Source organism: Mastigoproctus giganteus, chromosome 12, assembly GCF_048544385.1.
Source record: "Mastigoproctus giganteus isolate SK-2022 chromosome 12, ASM4854438v1, whole genome shotgun sequence".
Classification (NCBI taxonomy): domain Eukaryota; kingdom Metazoa; phylum Arthropoda; class Arachnida; order Uropygi; family Thelyphonidae; genus Mastigoproctus; species Mastigoproctus giganteus.
This window is the reverse complement of record NC_143586.1, coordinates 34119391-34136512: the sequence shown is the minus strand read 5'-3', so window position 1 is coordinate 34136512 and position 17122 is coordinate 34119391. Positions and strand designations below refer to the sequence as shown.

At 36.1% G+C, this 17122-nt stretch overlaps 1 protein-coding gene across 1 annotated transcript in view; it reads right to left on the bottom strand.

The window, feature by feature from the left end:
• LOC150076874 (unc-112-related protein-like) overlaps window positions 1–17122 on the bottom strand; it is a 176575-nt gene that overhangs the window by 111512 nt on the left and 47941 nt on the right. Inside the window, exons 5-6 of the mRNA XM_090385709.1 lie at window positions 16450–16529; window positions 9612–9826 (exon numbers count right to left, since the gene is read on the bottom strand). Of these exons, the coding sequence (XP_090241835.1) occupies window positions 9612–9826; window positions 16450–16529 (295 nt within the window). The remainder of the gene's footprint in view (window positions 1–9611; window positions 9827–16449; window positions 16530–17122) is intronic.

The window sequence follows — 17122 nt, the reverse complement described above, 5'->3', positions numbered from 1 at the left end:
TATAGTATCAGCCAAAAAAAAAAAAAATACCCTTCCCGTTTCACTCATCCATACACTCCAAATGTTTGTCTAGTTTGCATACATACAAACAAGGCCACTGAAATGAGGAAGGATCTGCAACATTAATTTTTTTTGGGCAAACTTCAAGGATGGCAATAATTGTGCTCACAGAATGAAAACAATACTGTCTTTCAATTTTGACATATGCACAATGTAATTTTCAAATGACGTACTGTCTGACAGATAAACATGTCCCACAGCTTATGTGTGCACATCTGTGGCTAGTAGATAAGTCCATAGTCTTCCTCAGGTATGCATATGAAATTCAGTAATTACAAACTTCATGAGTGATATAAATTTACAAATATTTATTTAAGCAGAATACTACAAGTTAAATTTCTAAGCAGAAGAATATCTATATATTAGACCAATTTATTTTCAATTTCATTATTAAATTTGGGCCTATATATATATATATATATATATATTAGCATTCACAAAGAATTTATGTTAGCAAATTCAGCCAAATTCAAGATTACAAACAATAAAAGATATATACATAAATCAAAATACATACATCAATAAATACATCAATAATAAAAATCATATTTAATAGACAAAAGAAATATCACATCATTACAAAATTAATTAGTAAAATTTCTAATCAACGTGTATGTAGCTGAGCAATTCACAAAATCACTTAATATGATAAAGTTCTTTCAACCCTATATAGCCATTCTGGAATATAAACAAATTTATTTACATGCTATATTTTAGACCAAGCATGTAACCTAGCACCCCCCCCCCCCGTTCTCCAAGTGTTGCCAATTTTCACAGGTTAAAAAGGTTAAATCTATATGAAAATATTGATGACTGGTGATAATGAGGAGATACAGTAATATAAAATTAAATTGAAAACTTATATGAACTTTCTTAAATGTTTTTCTGCATATTTTTGCTCAAGAGGAAATACATGAAAATATTTAATATCCTTCTCAGTAATTTCACAAGTGTGATGCCCACAGAAATTTCTCATTTCGACACACCTGCTTTTGACCAATGGATTTACAATTTTATTGTTAAATCTGGACCGTTAATTATTGATCAGATTATTGATATACAAGAAATAATTGTAAATTTCTTTCCACAGAAACTGATAACACTACACTGCACTTTGAAAAAAATTTACTTACGTTTTCTCAGAAAAGGGTGTTTCGAAATCATTTCTAATGCTGATTTCAAAAATGACTTCTGTTTGTTTCCATCACATTAAGTTTCTTCAAAAATCACGAAAGAAAGTTTGATTTTTCACAAATTTTTATTAATTTTAGCAGAATTTGTGCACTGAAATTATAACAAAATGCTACTTTTACCAGACTTTTATATTTAAATACATGTTTAAAACATTATTAAAAAGGGCAATGTGGTAAAAATTCCAGTAAACACTCACCTCTCATTTTAAAAATTGATCTATGATGGGTCAAATTGTTGTTTCTTTGATTTCCTTGTTGATCCTTCTACTTTATAATCCCCCTTCAGCATACAGCAATAGTAGTAGTGGCATGTGATGCAAGGAAGCAAGTGCATGAGCTTATGCAGCATCAGCCAAAAAAAAAAAAAAAAAAATCACACCATTCCCTCCAAATGCCTGTCCAGTTCCACATAAATTTATTTAACCTATCAACTTCAACGACAGATGGAAGTTTGTTCCAGCAATTAACCACCTGCTGGCTAAAGGCAAATTTCCGCACATCTATTCTACATCTGTCTTTTCTTAATTTGAATTTATGCCCCCTTAGGTTCGTAATCTGAACAAGTGGAAGGATCCCATCAGAATTCAGCATGCTCAACCCATTCAAGGCCTTATACACCTCAATCAGATCACCGCGCAGGTGCCTAGTCTCCAGCCACTGCAATCTGCAGAACTTAAGCCTCTCTTGGTAAGAGGATTCCTTCATTCCCCTCACCAATCTTGTTGCCCTTCTCTGTACACGCTCAAGCAAATCTACATCCTTCCTAAAATGAGGCCTCCAGACCTGTACGCAGTACTCAAGGCGTGGCCTGACCATTGCTTTATACAGAGGGACAATCACCTCCTTTTCCCTGCTAGCAAAATTCCTATATATCATTGACAAAACCCCATGACCTGCCCTGGCAGCCTGTCTGCATTGCTCAGAAAACTTCATATCTGACTGCACAATTACTCCCACCTTAAGTGTAGTACCACACAGTTGGTACGTTTCTCTGGGGTTACTTCTACCCATATGCAGTACTTTGCATTTGTCAAGGTTAAACTTCAACTGTCACTTCTTAGCCCATCTGCCCAAATTTTATAGATCCTGTTGCAGTAGCACACTGCCATTACTGTCATCAACAACCCTGCCAACCTTTGTATCTCCTGCAAACTTCGACAATAAGCCTGATATACCTTCATCAATATCACTGATAAATATACAAAACAACAGTGGACCCAACACCGAACCCTATGGGACTCCACTAATAACATTAGTCCACGAAGAGCAGCACCCATTGATTACCACCCTATGTCTTCTTTCGCTCAACCATCCTTTTATCCATTGTAGCAACTTACCTTAATACCATTCTGCTCCAATTTGTACAATAGTCTTCCATGCGCAACAGTGTCAAAAGCTTTCCTGAAATCCAAATATATGATATCAAAATTATTTTTTGTATCCAGTTCCTTTGTAACCACATCATAATATCCTATCAAATTTGTCAGACAAATTTGTCCCTTAACAAACCCATGCTGTGTCTTAATTATTGCTGCAGCCTTGTCTAGATGATCCTGCAATGCATCTTTAACCAGTGACTCCATTATTTTACCCAGAACAGAAGTTAAACTAACTGGTCTGTAATTACTCGTGTCATCCTTCGATCCCACTTTGTGAATTGGGGATACATTTGCACATCTCCAGTCTGTGGGGACCTCCCCCCGAGTCCAAGGATGCTCTCATAATTATGCTGCTTAGTTGCTTTGCCACCTCCTTTAACATAACTGGATAGATCCCATCCACCCCAGGTGCCTTTCTTATGTTTAACTTCAACAATTTCTCCTCCACTTTACTCTCAGTTATTACAAAATCATTAAGCACCCTGCTACAATTTGATAACCTTCTGCCATTTTCAAACCTTAATAACTCCTCATATCAATGTAGATGCAAAATACTCATTCAGTTTGTTTGCTATCTGAGCAGGATCATCAACAGTTGAACCATCGATATGAAGTGGACCAATCAGATTCATCCTTTTAGAGTTTATATAAGTAAAGAAATCCTTGCTGTTTTTCTTAGCGTCCATTGCCAAAGAATTTTCGTAATCTGCCTCCACCTGCCTAACCTCCTTTGTGACCTGATTACAGATTAGCTTATATCTGCCATAGCTTCTGAGTCGCTTGATAATTTACATGCATCCCATGCATTTTTCTTCTCTGTCACGAGTCTCATTAGGCGTCTCCATAGCCAGGTGGGCAGGAGCAGGAGTGCGTAGCACATGCTTCTTGATTAGACCAGGGTTCGAGCCCGTGACCACCAAATACGGAGGATGTGGAAAGGTCAGGGAATGACCACCTCATATCCCCGGAGCAATATGGCCTTAATTGCTAATGCTCCTAAAAATCAAATAACAACAACGAGTCTCATTAGTTCATTTGATAACCATTTAGGCCTAAACCTTGAAGAATATTTCTTAATAAGTATGAAACCTTTAGAAGCTTCCACAATTAATTCCTTGAATGCTTCCCAATTAGAATTTACTTTGGTAGCATTGTCAGTTGATCCCACTGTACAGAATTTAAAAACTGTATGAGACCACTGTACTCACCTTTACGGTAGCAAAAACCCTTTCCTTTACCCCTGATGGTAATTATATCTTTAAGTAAATCCCATATCAGTACAATGTGATCACTGCCACCTACTGGTTCCTTTATCTACAAATTCTTAATATATGAATGATCACTGCTGATAACCAGATCAAGAGTGTTATCCTCTCTGGTTGCCCCTCGAACATGCTGCTGCAGAAAACAATCATCCAATAAATCTACAAAAGTCTTACTAGTGTGTGAGTGACCAACCACAAGTTCCAGTCAATATCTGGGAAGTTAAAATCCCCCATTATAAGGCATTCTGATTTACTAGCCCACTCTATTTCTCTGTACAATTGTTTATTGTACTCATTCGAGTCATTAGGCCTATAACAACACTCCTACTCTTATTTTTGCTTTCACAGTGCTTATGTCACACCAAACTGACTCAACAGTGCACTGTTCATCTATATCAACTGGATGTACTTCTTTTGATTTTATGTTTTTCTTAATTAACAGCATGACACTTTTTCCCTTCCTGTGCCCTTAAAAGATTATATATGCTTTACAACGTCATCAACTTTTGCCTCTGGCAGACATACTCTGGTCCTGTTCCATCTATCCTTTTTATACAATATATTCCCCATCTCCCTGACAATAGAGTTACCAACAATATTTAGTTCCTTTAGGACCACCGCATTCTGCCTTGGAGATTGCCGCTGTGTTGCCTGATGCCCAGGAATGAGCTCTGGCATTGAGTTGGGCAGCTGAGAGCTTGATGGGCCCCTCATATTAATTTCTTCGAGGGCATCTACCCTCCCCAAGCTCTCATAGATGCCCAGTAGAACGCTGAGTTGATGCCAAATTTCTAGACACTCTCTGCACCTGGCACACATAAAGACATCCTCCTTGGCTAGATCATGTTCTGTTCCAGAGAGTTCGGCAAACATTTCACAAGTTGCACATTTTTTTTTTTAGGCTGTGATGCATTGGAGAATCGCCCCCCTCAGTTCTCCCCCGAGTCACAGCACCCCTGCCACTTTGTGCCCATTGTTTTGTTGCTCTAGCATGATATTTTAAATTAATAAGGTCAATAAATTTAATCAATTAATTGTCAATACTACACTATCTAATAGAATCCTAAATGCAATGATGCGTATTACACTGTATTAGCATTATTAGCATTAGCATTAGTAGAGGCATATGATGCAAGAAAGCAAGCTTATTCAGCATCAGCCAAAAAAAAAAAAAAAAAACACAACCACTACTCCCATTTCACCCCTCCGTTCATTCGAAATACCTGTCCAGCTGAGCCTTAAATTTGTTTAGGCTATCAACTTCAACAACAAGTGATGGAAGTCTATTCCACAAACCAACTGCCCGCTGGCTAAAGGCAAATTTCCGCACATCTATCCGACATCCGTCCTTCCTCAATTTGAATTTATGCCCGCTCAGGTGATTATTCTGAGCAAGAGAAAGAATCCCATCGGCATTGAGTATGCTCAAGCCATTCAAAGCCTTATACACCTCTATCAGATCACCTCACCGATGCCTAGTCTCCAGACTCTGTAATTTGCAAAACTTAAGCCTTTCTTCGTAAGAGCAACCCTTTGTCCCATTCACTAATCTTGTTGCCCTTCTCTGTACTCGTTCCAGCAGCTCTACATCCTTCTTGAAATGAGGCCTCCAGACCTGTATACAGTACTCAAGGTGTGGCCTGACCAATGCCTTATACAAGGGAATAATAACATCCCTATCCCTGCTAGAAAAATTGCTGTATATCATTGACAAGACACCATGAGCTACTCTTGCAGCTTGTCTGCACTGCTCAGAGAACTTTATATCTGCCTGCACAATTACCCCCAGGTCCTTTTCATTCTCTACCACTGTCAGCGTAGTACCACAGAGTTGATACGTTGATCTGGGGTTACTGTTTCCCATATGTAGTACTTTACATTTGTCAATGTTAAACTTCATTTGCCACCTCTCAGCCCATCTGTTCAACCTTTCCAGATCCTGTTGCAGCAGCATAGCATCAGTAGTGTCCTTAACAACCCTGCCATTAAGCTTGGACATTAAGCTTGATATACCATCATCAATATCATTTATAAATACAGAAAATAACAATGGACCCAACACTGAACCCTGAGGAACTCCACTAATAAACATTAGTCCACGTTGAGCAGTGTCCATTGATTACCACTCTCTGTCTTCTGCCACTCAACCATCCCTTTATCCATAGCAGCAATTTCCCTCCAATGCCACACTGCTCCAATTTGTGCAGCAGTCTTCCATGCGCAACAGTATCAAAAGCCTTTCTAAGATCCAAATATATAATATCAAAGTTATTCCCTGCATCCAGTTCTTTTGTGACTACATCATAGTATCCAATCAAATTGGTCAGACAAGACCTGCCCTTAACAAAACCATGCTGTGTCTGAGCTATAACTGAATTCTTGTCCAGATGATCCTGCAGTGCTTCTTTAACCAGTGCCTCCATTAATTTTCCTGGAACAGAAGTTAAACTCACAGGTCTATAATTACTTGTGTCAGCCTTTGATCCTCCTTTGTGAATTGGGGTTACATTTGCACATCTCCAGTCTATGGGTACCTCCCCTGAGTCCAAAGAAGCTCTCATAATTATGGCTAGGGGTTTGCTTACTTCCTTTGCTGCCTCCTTTAATATAACTGGATAGATCCCATCCATCCCGGGTGCCTTTTTTATGTTTATCCTCAACAATTTCTCCTCCACTTTCCTCTCAGTTATTAGAAAATCATCTAGCTCACTGCCAATGTTTACTTCACCTACGACATTCCCCTTCCTGAATAACTCCTCATGTGTGAATGTAGATGCAAACTACTCGTTTAGATTGTTAGACACCTGAGCAGGATCCTCAACTGTTGAACCATCAACATCCAGTGGACCAATCTGATTCATCCCTTTCCTTCTTGAATTTAAATAGGTAAAGAACTCTTTTCTGGTTTTCTTTGCATCCTTTGCCAAGGATTTCTCATAATCTGCCTTTGCCTGCCTAATCTCCTTTGTGACTTGGTTACCGACCAACTTTTATCTATCATAGGCTTCCATGTCACCCATTAATTTGTATGTATCCCATGCATTTTTCTTCTCTGCCATATGTCTCATTAGTTCATCTGACAACCATTTAGGCCTGAACCTTGAACAATATTTCTTGGTTGTTATTTAAAGCCTGGTACTTTCCAAGATTAGTTCCTTGAATGCTTCCCATTTTGAATTTGCTGTTGGTAACATCATCAGTTGGTCGCACTGTATAGAATTTAAATACTGTCTTAGACCATCACAGTCGCCTTTACGAAAGCAAAAACCCTTCCCTTTACCTCTGATGGTAGTTACCTCCTTGGGTAAATCCCACTTCAGCACACTGTGATCACTGCCATCTAGTGGTTCCTTTATCTGCAGATTCTTAATGCATGAAGAATCACTACTGATAATCAGATCAAGAGTATTACTCCCTCTAGTTGCCTCCCGAACATGCTGGTGTAGAAAACAATCATCCAATAAATCCACAAAAGCCTTGCTAGTGAGTGAGTGACACTGCACTGTCCATCGATGTCGACTGGCTTCACTTCCTTGGATTTTATGTGTTTTTTAACTAATAGCATAACCCCTCCTCCCTTCCTATCCTGAATATATAATTATACGTTAGAGCTACCTAGTTACCACAATTAAAAATTTGAATTCCCTACCACTCCATACAAAAAAAATGGCTGCAAGATTCGAAAGAAGTAACGGTTTTATGTATATGTCAACAATCATGCTGACATCCCACCTCCCTTGGTCCCTCATCCCCATGTCTTTAATGTCCTGGTGAAACTTTTCACCCCTGCTCTTCGCTAATACTTCCTAGGTTTTCTGGGAAATAGTCAATGTGGGAGTGTAAAAAATGTACCTTGACACTCAACGTTGCAGCCCAGCTTCTTGAAGGTTGCTAACATATTTTCAACTATATTCTTATAGTCCAGATCCTTGATATTCCCTAAGGATTTCTCAACAAACCAGAAGCTAATCCACGTCTGTTTTTCTCTTTTATTTATAGTTCCCTCAAAATCTCGGTCCTTCATCAGTTTGCGAATTTGAGATCCAACAAAAATACCTTGTTTTAGCTTCTCTTGAGTGATAAATGGGAATTTAGTATAAAAGTAGTTGAAGCAGGGACCTTTCACAAACGGTTTAATCAAACCTAGTTTGATGTGCAAGGGTAGAAGGAGGAGAGGTTGGAGTCTACAAGTGGTCTATGAACTACATTCATTCATCCAGACAACAAACTGGCCCTCTTTGGCTATACCTTCACATTCCAGTGCCCAACTGTCCCATACACACAAAAAGCAAGGCATTTTTGTGTAGCCAGATTGCTGTCCATTACCTATCACTTTAAAGTCAGCACAGATAAACCAACCACATTCTTCATATTCAATATTTGTCTTCAAGTTCTCGTATGTTTCTTTCAAATGCATAGGGTGAGCTGGGGTCCAGGATCTGTTCTCGGTACCCTTATCAAAAACATGAAGAATGCAGCTGTTGATGATTATTCTGCCCCACACGAGAACACTGCCTCCACTGTAAGTGACCCTTTCTCTGAGTTGTTGGTACTGCATTCTTCATTGTCTCCAGGTGAAATAACGTCTAGAATCTATTAGAAGGCTAAAACGGGACTCATCAGAGAACAGAACTGTATTCCATTTGTCAGGGCTTCAAATCAAATGTTCACGGCACCAATTTCAACAAACTAATGGTTAATGAGATACAAACCACTGGCTTCCTTGCATAGAGTCCACTTGAATTGAGTCTTCTTAACACAGACCGGTGGGAAATGTTTTCACCTGTGGCAGCAGCAACCTCTAGAGAGTTGATAACAGGACATCATAGGGTTCTGTTTTGTTCTAGATTATTATATATATATATATAAAAAATATATATATATATATATATTTTTTTTTTTTTTTTTTTTAGTTTAATGTTTAATTTTTAGATAGTGTCACAAGGTATTTTTCACCTTGTTTTTAACAAAGCAAAGCTTCTTAAAATAAAATATCATTTTAATATTATTTGTGATAATTTTTTAAAAAACATTTACAATAAGTGGCTACACTGGAGCATTATGGAGCAGCAAAAATTTTTTAAAAAATTTTTCTATTTATTTGTTTCTTGATTGGCTGGTAATACTGTATGAAAATGAAATATTGTATTTATAGCTACAGAACCTATTTTTTAATAAAATTTTAATACCGTACATATTGAATAATTCAAAGCTGAAGGAGCATCAAAATTATTTCGAATTACCCAAAGTTCAAATTAAATAATTTGAAATAACCAATATTTTGAATTATCCAAGCTCCACTGTATTTCAAACATTCACTGCATAATTGCACAAAAATATTTTTGTTTCAATTTATCACGAAAATCAATAGTACTGTCAATAATAAATAATATAAATATAAAATAAAGTTTAACCAAATTAGTACACTGCAATCTTGAAATAAAGTTTTTTTCTTCAGGAAGCTAACTGTAAGAAGTGCTGGATATTAGCATTATAATTGACAGTCAGATAAAGATATCCTATTCCTTAAAAGTGCTGTGGAATTCTCTAATTATCTGTACAGCATAAAATCTTTTGGCTTTTATGTAAAACAGTACGTTTTAATAAGTTGCATTTTAGCAGCTTATTAAACCTTTTAAAATATTTGCACAGTTGTGTGATTTAACAAATTCAACATTATTCTGAATCATTTATAAAAGTTTTAAATTACTTACGCAGCATTTAATCGTGCTCTTTCAACTAAACTTTTTGGCCTAAGAAGTACTTCCTTTTTGTCACTAGGTGTTCTAGGGCTCTGGGCTAATAGAGATGAGTCCAATTCATTATATAAGCTACCATCTGGTGAAATACTACAATAAGGCAATTGTGGAGAACCATTAAATGATACATTACTAAGGGCTGAATGATTCTGACTGTTATTCCATGAGGCCTTAAAAAAAAAAAAAGGTGTTAATTAACTACATTATAAATTCACAGGTAAAAAATAGGGGGGGGGGAAATCACCTGAACTGCAATACATTTAAAAGGGCTTACTAAACAGCACTGAATAAAACTTTAGTGAACATATAAAAGGGCTATTTGAAAATTATCTGGCCTGCCATAGGAAAAAATGAAGTGAACGATAATGAATCAACTTTTATTCAACAGTAATATCTAAGGGCTACACATGTTTGATGCAATGGTCGACTGTGGGGAACAAAGGGAGTGGGTGGCAATGCCCTTCAAAATTTGTTATTTTTTTATATAGTGATGTCAATAGCATGAATGAAATCTAAGGTCATAATGCACTGCACAATAAATGTGTATATTGTGTGGGTAGAAAAACCAGAATAATACAGAGAAAAAATGCTATTTCCTCTATCTGAGAATGTCTAGTTACAGATCACATTAAATCCTGATTCATAAACCTGGTAGGCTATGATGAATTCCTTTGGAAACAGGTCAAACCAGTTTCCAGATGGATTCAAATCCTGACATATCCAAATGAGTGATAAGTGGGGGATTTTCTGTAACAAGGAGATTCTTCATGATGTCAATGGTACAAACAAAATTTTAAGATTGTTTTGTGTTGGCTCTGGATCATTACATTTCATTTAGATTATACAAGAAAACCATGAAATGTGTTACTTGCATGTGCAGAAAAGTGCATTTTAAACCTTCTATGCAGACCTTCTCATCTTTTCTAGATCCTCCCCCCAAGTATAATTACAGTCTAACCACTCCTCAACCATATGAATAACAGCATTATTTACATGAAATTTCATTATTTCTATCTGTGATTATCTAAGTCTCATGACCGAACACATTGTCAAGCAGGAAGAGAATCCGCTTCAAAGAGGATTCTCTAACCACTCCTGCAACATTTGTCATCTAATTGCACATGAAATTTTGGTAACAAGAAACAATAATGTTCACTCATAACGGATTCACGCAAAAAACTTATGGCATCATCTTGGTAGCACTGATGTTCTTAAATTTCTTATGATGTGATCCCTCATAAGGAAACTGCATAGATTGTTCTGGATCACAATAATTCGTTACTGTGATTCAGAAGTCTCATCCATGTGACTGACAAACTTTGTTCAAAATCATGGACAACTTTCACAAGAACTGTGAACATGTTTCACAGCTGCTGCCACTGATGTCTGCATTACTATTTTTTACATTTATTTTTCACATTAATTTTCATATTTATTTTGATTTATTTTATGCAACATTTAGTGGAACATATTTGCTGCCAATGATGTCTGCACTATGAATTTTACATTTGTTTTTATTATTTTTTATTTGAATTGATTAAACTTCGGATTATATATGCATGGTGGTAGTGTGACGAATTGCTAACGCTGTGTCCACATACTGCCCTCTACAGCCCAATTTAGTTCTATATATTAGCTCAACAGTTGTTTTGTCAGTGGTGTAGTTGTGCGATGGGAGTACTTGACTTTCTGTCGTCTTATTTTTCACTGCATAAGGACCACTGTCATGCAAATCTACTGCATTGGTAGTTCAATCTTAGTATCGTTCCGTCATTGCATGGATTTCTCTAATGTTCGAAATGCAGATTCCCTGACTATTATTGGCCTTGTGGTCCTCTGTTAAGATGGGGCATAATGGTCAGTCTATTTTATTTTATTTTATTATTTTTAGTTTAATTGGTCGTGTATTGTTGGTAGTTCACGTTTCCATTTTGGTGCTATTCCACACGATTTGGACACTGGTGCTGTCAGGGCACCATTGAATTTCTTTTTTAACTGGCTTTCATATTGCTTTTTAATTGACTTCCAAATTTTAAATTATATTAGGAGCATCCTTCCACAATACCCCTCTTATTTATTATTTTGCCCTTCCCCCCTTTTTTTCTTTTCTTTAAGTATTATTTTATGGGTTTAGTAATCATTTTGCTCTATTGGTTTGCCATATTATTGGCATGCATTTTACTTTAGTTTCATAGTTTATATATATATGAAATAAGTGTATTGGGTTAAAAGGTAGCAACAGAGAGATAAAGATAAAAAATAAAGATGATATGAAAAATGCACCTGAGCACGTAAAGCAGCAGCAGCAAAGAATACAGAAGTTTATATATGCAATGTGGAATTAATAGATCTGTTGAAAAATATGAAGATTAGTGCAACACCCTCGTATTGCACTAACAGCTTTACGAACAAGATAAAAGAAGTATAAAGTATAAAGATAAAAAGTTATGAAAAAGATACTAAAATTACTAAGCTAGCTGGGATCGTAAAGCCCATTCTTTTAGTAAGGATCCTGACTGTGCCAGAGTTAGTAGGAAAAAAAGAGACTAATATCAACTGCTTGCGAGGAAGGAAGCCAAAAAATAAGTGCCAAAAAATGGAGAGCTGAGAATAAAACTGGAAAAAAAAAAAAAAAAAAACCAACAAGGTATACTTTGTCATTTTTTTTGCAAACAATTTTACTATACTAAACTTAAAAATGAAATAGAAAATAGTTCCATGTTTACACCTTGTAGTCTCAATCGTACTTCCACTATTAAAAAACTTACAGCTTTGCACAAAAAACTACATACTAAGTTACAAAACTCCACTCTACCCTTTATTTTTAGGATAGCCAAATTTCATATACAACCAGATGGCTTTAGATTCATTACCAGTGCTAAAAACAGTGGCTGCTACCTTCCAGGCAAACATTTCTACAAATCACTCAATACTATTTTCAATAATCTTTCATCTACATGGATTATAAACAATAACCAAACTGTCACTAACACCTTCAGATGTGATATCACCATATCCAGCATAGAAACTTATGATTTCACAAATCTTTTTTACTTCAATACCTCACAACTTATTTGTATTTGTGCTAAAACAGCTTTATGACAAATACAAAGATAAATTAAATATCAGTGAAAATATATAGAACAATTATGTCAATCTCTGTTTACTTAATAATTTTATTTTCAATAGCAAACATACATATAAGCAGACCATTGGAGTATCTATGGGTTCTCAAAATTCCAGTTTAGTTTCTAATTTATTCTTACATTACTATGAAGATGACTTTCTGGCATTAATCATGACTTTCTGGCATTTCAATATGTAGATGGCATTCTTGTTTTAAACACACACTTTAAACCCATAGCTAAAGTAATTTACCCCACTGAATTTATATTGAACACTTCTCTTCCACATAGTATAAACTTGTTTGAAAAAAGAAATTAATTTAACTTCAACATCATTTACCTTACCAATTGGAACTCCAATATTTCGAGCAAAGTGCATAAAAATATTATATGTACTCAAATTATCAGACTAGCAAACATATGCAGTAACCATTTATTGTTCACCAATGCCCTTCAAAAACTTTACAATAAATTAATTAAAAACAGTATCCCTGTCTATTTTATCAACTACAGTTTCAATATTGTTCCTCATTTTATCAAACAAAAATTTGGTTATAATTTACTTTGATCAGGTCAGTTCTAGTGAGTATTTGTACAGACATAATATTACATGGTGGTATTTCTACTACTTGGTGAGTAATAACTTCACTAGTTATTACTCATCAAGATTTCCTTTGGAATGATCTCTTTGCTACTTTACTCACTAAGCTTCTCACTCTTTTTATATACCAAGTGGTTATAAAATAAGTTTCCCTATTTAGTAGACCCTAGTGTCAAAACAGTTAGAGATAGTGCTGTGAAAATCGGTGAGTATGTCATTTAGGGTATGGGGAAGCGATTTGTAGAAGAAAAAAAAAATTTGTTCAAATTTCCACAACCAGGCAAGTGGTGGTTGAAATTTCCTAAAGCAAATTTCGCAGAGCAAAGTCTATTCATTGTTACTAATCACAAGACTTTACTTCTTGCACTACGTGAATCTTGTACGGGAACCAGCGTAAAATTATTCGAAGCACTTTATGTACAGTAGACCAAGGAAGGTTCAAGTCTCTTGACACATCTCTGGCACTACTGACTGGTAGTGTTTTGCATTCTGACCATTGCAAACACCACTTCAGGCAAGAAATTGGCACTGTAAACATGAGATGGAATACTTAACTTAGGATTAGATTTTAATATCAGAACTTACAAATCTACAGGTATGTGCTTTCCTTCACTTGAGATGACATTCCGAAAATGAAGGACTGCATGCAATACAGTTTCACATAGCATCTAACTGGGAATGTTGGCTACATGCTGTTTAATGCTTGTTTTCAAATCGACAAGTGTCTGTATGTCACCATGGTTAACTCTGTCTTTCAGGTATCCCCATAGCCAGAAATCACAGGGATTGAGATCTGCTGATCGGGTGGGCCAGAACTGCGGAAAGTCTCTAGAAATGATGCGATCATTTCCGAATGTTGAACGGAGCAGTTCCCTCACTTGTTGACCAACGTGGGGAGGGACACCATCTTGCATGAACACTATGGATTCCAAGCATTGCCTTTCTTGCAGAGTGGGAATAACGTGATTTCTTAGAAGAGCACAGTACTGTGCACTAGTTACCGTACACCTTATGGGGCCATGAGGTATAGACTCTTCAAAGAAAAATGGTCCAATTATAAACTCTGCTGTGAATCCACACCATACTGTAATGTATGGACTTTGTAATGGTCTTTCATGTGCAGCAGATGGACAAGAAGTTCCCCACATTCGACAGTTTTGTGCATTTACAGCCCCATAAGAGTGAAATGTGCCTCATCAGACCACAAGATCATTCACGCCCATGTATCATCAAGTTCATTACGAGTTCATTTAACAGAAATCGTAGAGCAAAGTCTATTCATTGTTACTAATCACAAGACTTTACTTCTTGCACTACGTGAATCTTGTACGAGAACCAGCGTAAAATTATTCGAAGCATTTTATGTACAGTAGACCAAGACCAAGGAAGGTTCAAGTCTCTTGACACATCTCTGGCACTACTGACTGGTAGTGTTTTGCATTCTGACCATTGCGAACACCACTTCATCCACTACCTCCATTCCTATATGTGGTCATCCCCTGCCTGGAATTACACCTAACTCCCCGATCGCTTCAAATTTCTCTATTAGTTTTCGAAGCCCCACTGACATCAAAGGTCCTTTATGCAAACCTTTAAGTTTCCAATATTTACATAGTGCTGCATTAGCATTACTATTAAGTCTGGTAAAACAGTTTTACTAAAAGACCACGTTCCCTTTTTGTAAGAGCCCTAATAGTTATTGATGGTGGCATTGGCCTTTCTGCTTTTATCTTATTTTAACAGGATGTCATTTGTGTAAGCAGCATGTCTTGAAGTAAATAACTTTTACATATGTGCAGCACCGTTTTTCCTCTGGTGGCAGAAATTTTAACTAATTTTTTCCTTCTACAAATCGCTTCCCCATACCCTAAATGACATACCCACCAATTTTCAAAGTGCTAACTCTAACCATTTTGACACTAGGGTCTCCTGAATAGGGAAACTTATTTTATAACCACCCTGTACACTTACTTTTACTTTATAGGTTTAACAAAATCCTTAAAATCACATACATAATTATAATTTACGTGCTTGAAGAGTCTTAAAATTAATGCATATTAAGTTTTCAGGTGCTGATGCAGATATAGTTTGGCTAGTTACAATTTGTATCTAGCTTGGATTTTCAAGTGCTTTTATATTGAATTCCACCACACATACTACTCTAAAGTTACTACTGTCACCTTTTTCATCTTGAATCTACCTATTTTTCACTAATGCTTTTCCTTTTGAATACCAGTCTACTCTTGCTAGCATTGTTTCCTTAGAATTTCATGAAGTTTGTGACTGGTTATTACCCAATATTTATACTTAATTTCACTTTAAGACCACCACTCTGTCACCACTGAATCTATTTATTGCTACTTGTTTGTGACTTATTATCCAATATTTATACTGAATTTCACTTTTGGACCATCTTTGGATTTATCCATTCTGTCACCATTGGATTTATTTATTACAGCTGGAATTACCTTCTATACCTGTTCACCTCCAATTAGGTGAATAGTTCCATCTCGAATCTCCAATATAGTCTACATACTGTAGTAAGGCTTCCCTTATACAGTCTTCATAACATTTGTTGCATTATAACCCTAGGTGTCTCCGTAGCCAGGTGGGCAGGAGCAGCAGTGCGTAGCACACGCTTCTTGATTAGACCGGGGTTCGAGCCCGTGACAACCAAATACGGAGGATGTGGAAAGGTCAGGGAATGACCACCGCATATCCCCGGAGCAATATGGCCTTAGTTGCTAATGCTCCTAAAAACCAAATAACAAACAAACAAACATTATAACCCTAGCAATTGGATTGCAAACATTTATTCTTGACCTACGTTTATTCCTTAGTTCATTTATTTCCTTTCCATCTAAGGATCTCATTACTTATAATCAAAAAAAATTTGCTGTCATATTCCTCAGTCACCATTCTGTTCACTTTGATATAGGTGAACATTTCTAACTTGGATTTTAAAATATTTTTGTGTACTTTAATTAGGCTTTACTTATACAACCTACATAGTTTTTGATGCATAATAACCCTGCCATTTGGTCTTCTTTCAATTATTTTGGCCTACAGTCATTCTATATGCTCTTATTTTCAAAGCTGGAACCCTTGACTGCCATTTTATTACTTCTTGATCTACTGGACTTGACACTATTATATTCAACCACTTATATGAAATATGTATTTTCATTTTTTTTGGACTGTTCTTACTATTCCAAATACCTTCAACTTTTCTGACTATAGAATTTAATTATTCCAAATATATTTTCCAGCTATCTATTTGCCTATATACTTTCCGCTATATATTTTCTGCTCTATATACACTTTCTCGAGCACTTATTTATTTCTAACGTTTCACTTATGTATTTCTACACACTTATTTTATAAAAAAACGATTATAGAGGTCACTAACTCTACCTTCTTTTTATGGCTTTCTTTCAAGTCCATTTTCTCACTAATAAATTATTATGAGCTCCAAGTGCTCACTCTAAAGTGTTACTGCCTAAGCTTCTTTTATTAAGCCAACTCAGTATCTTCTCACTATTATTTCCCACCTCATATTTTTGCTACGCACTACTTGAAAATTCCAGGTACCGATTTTATACACTATTTTTAAGCAACTTTCTGCTTTTTCATAATGCTTACTTCATGCTTTTGGCTTCGTTTTTTTTTTTTTTTCCTCAGTTTTTATTCTCCATTCTCCATTTTATTTATTTATTTTTTAAATACATTTTTATTCCTTT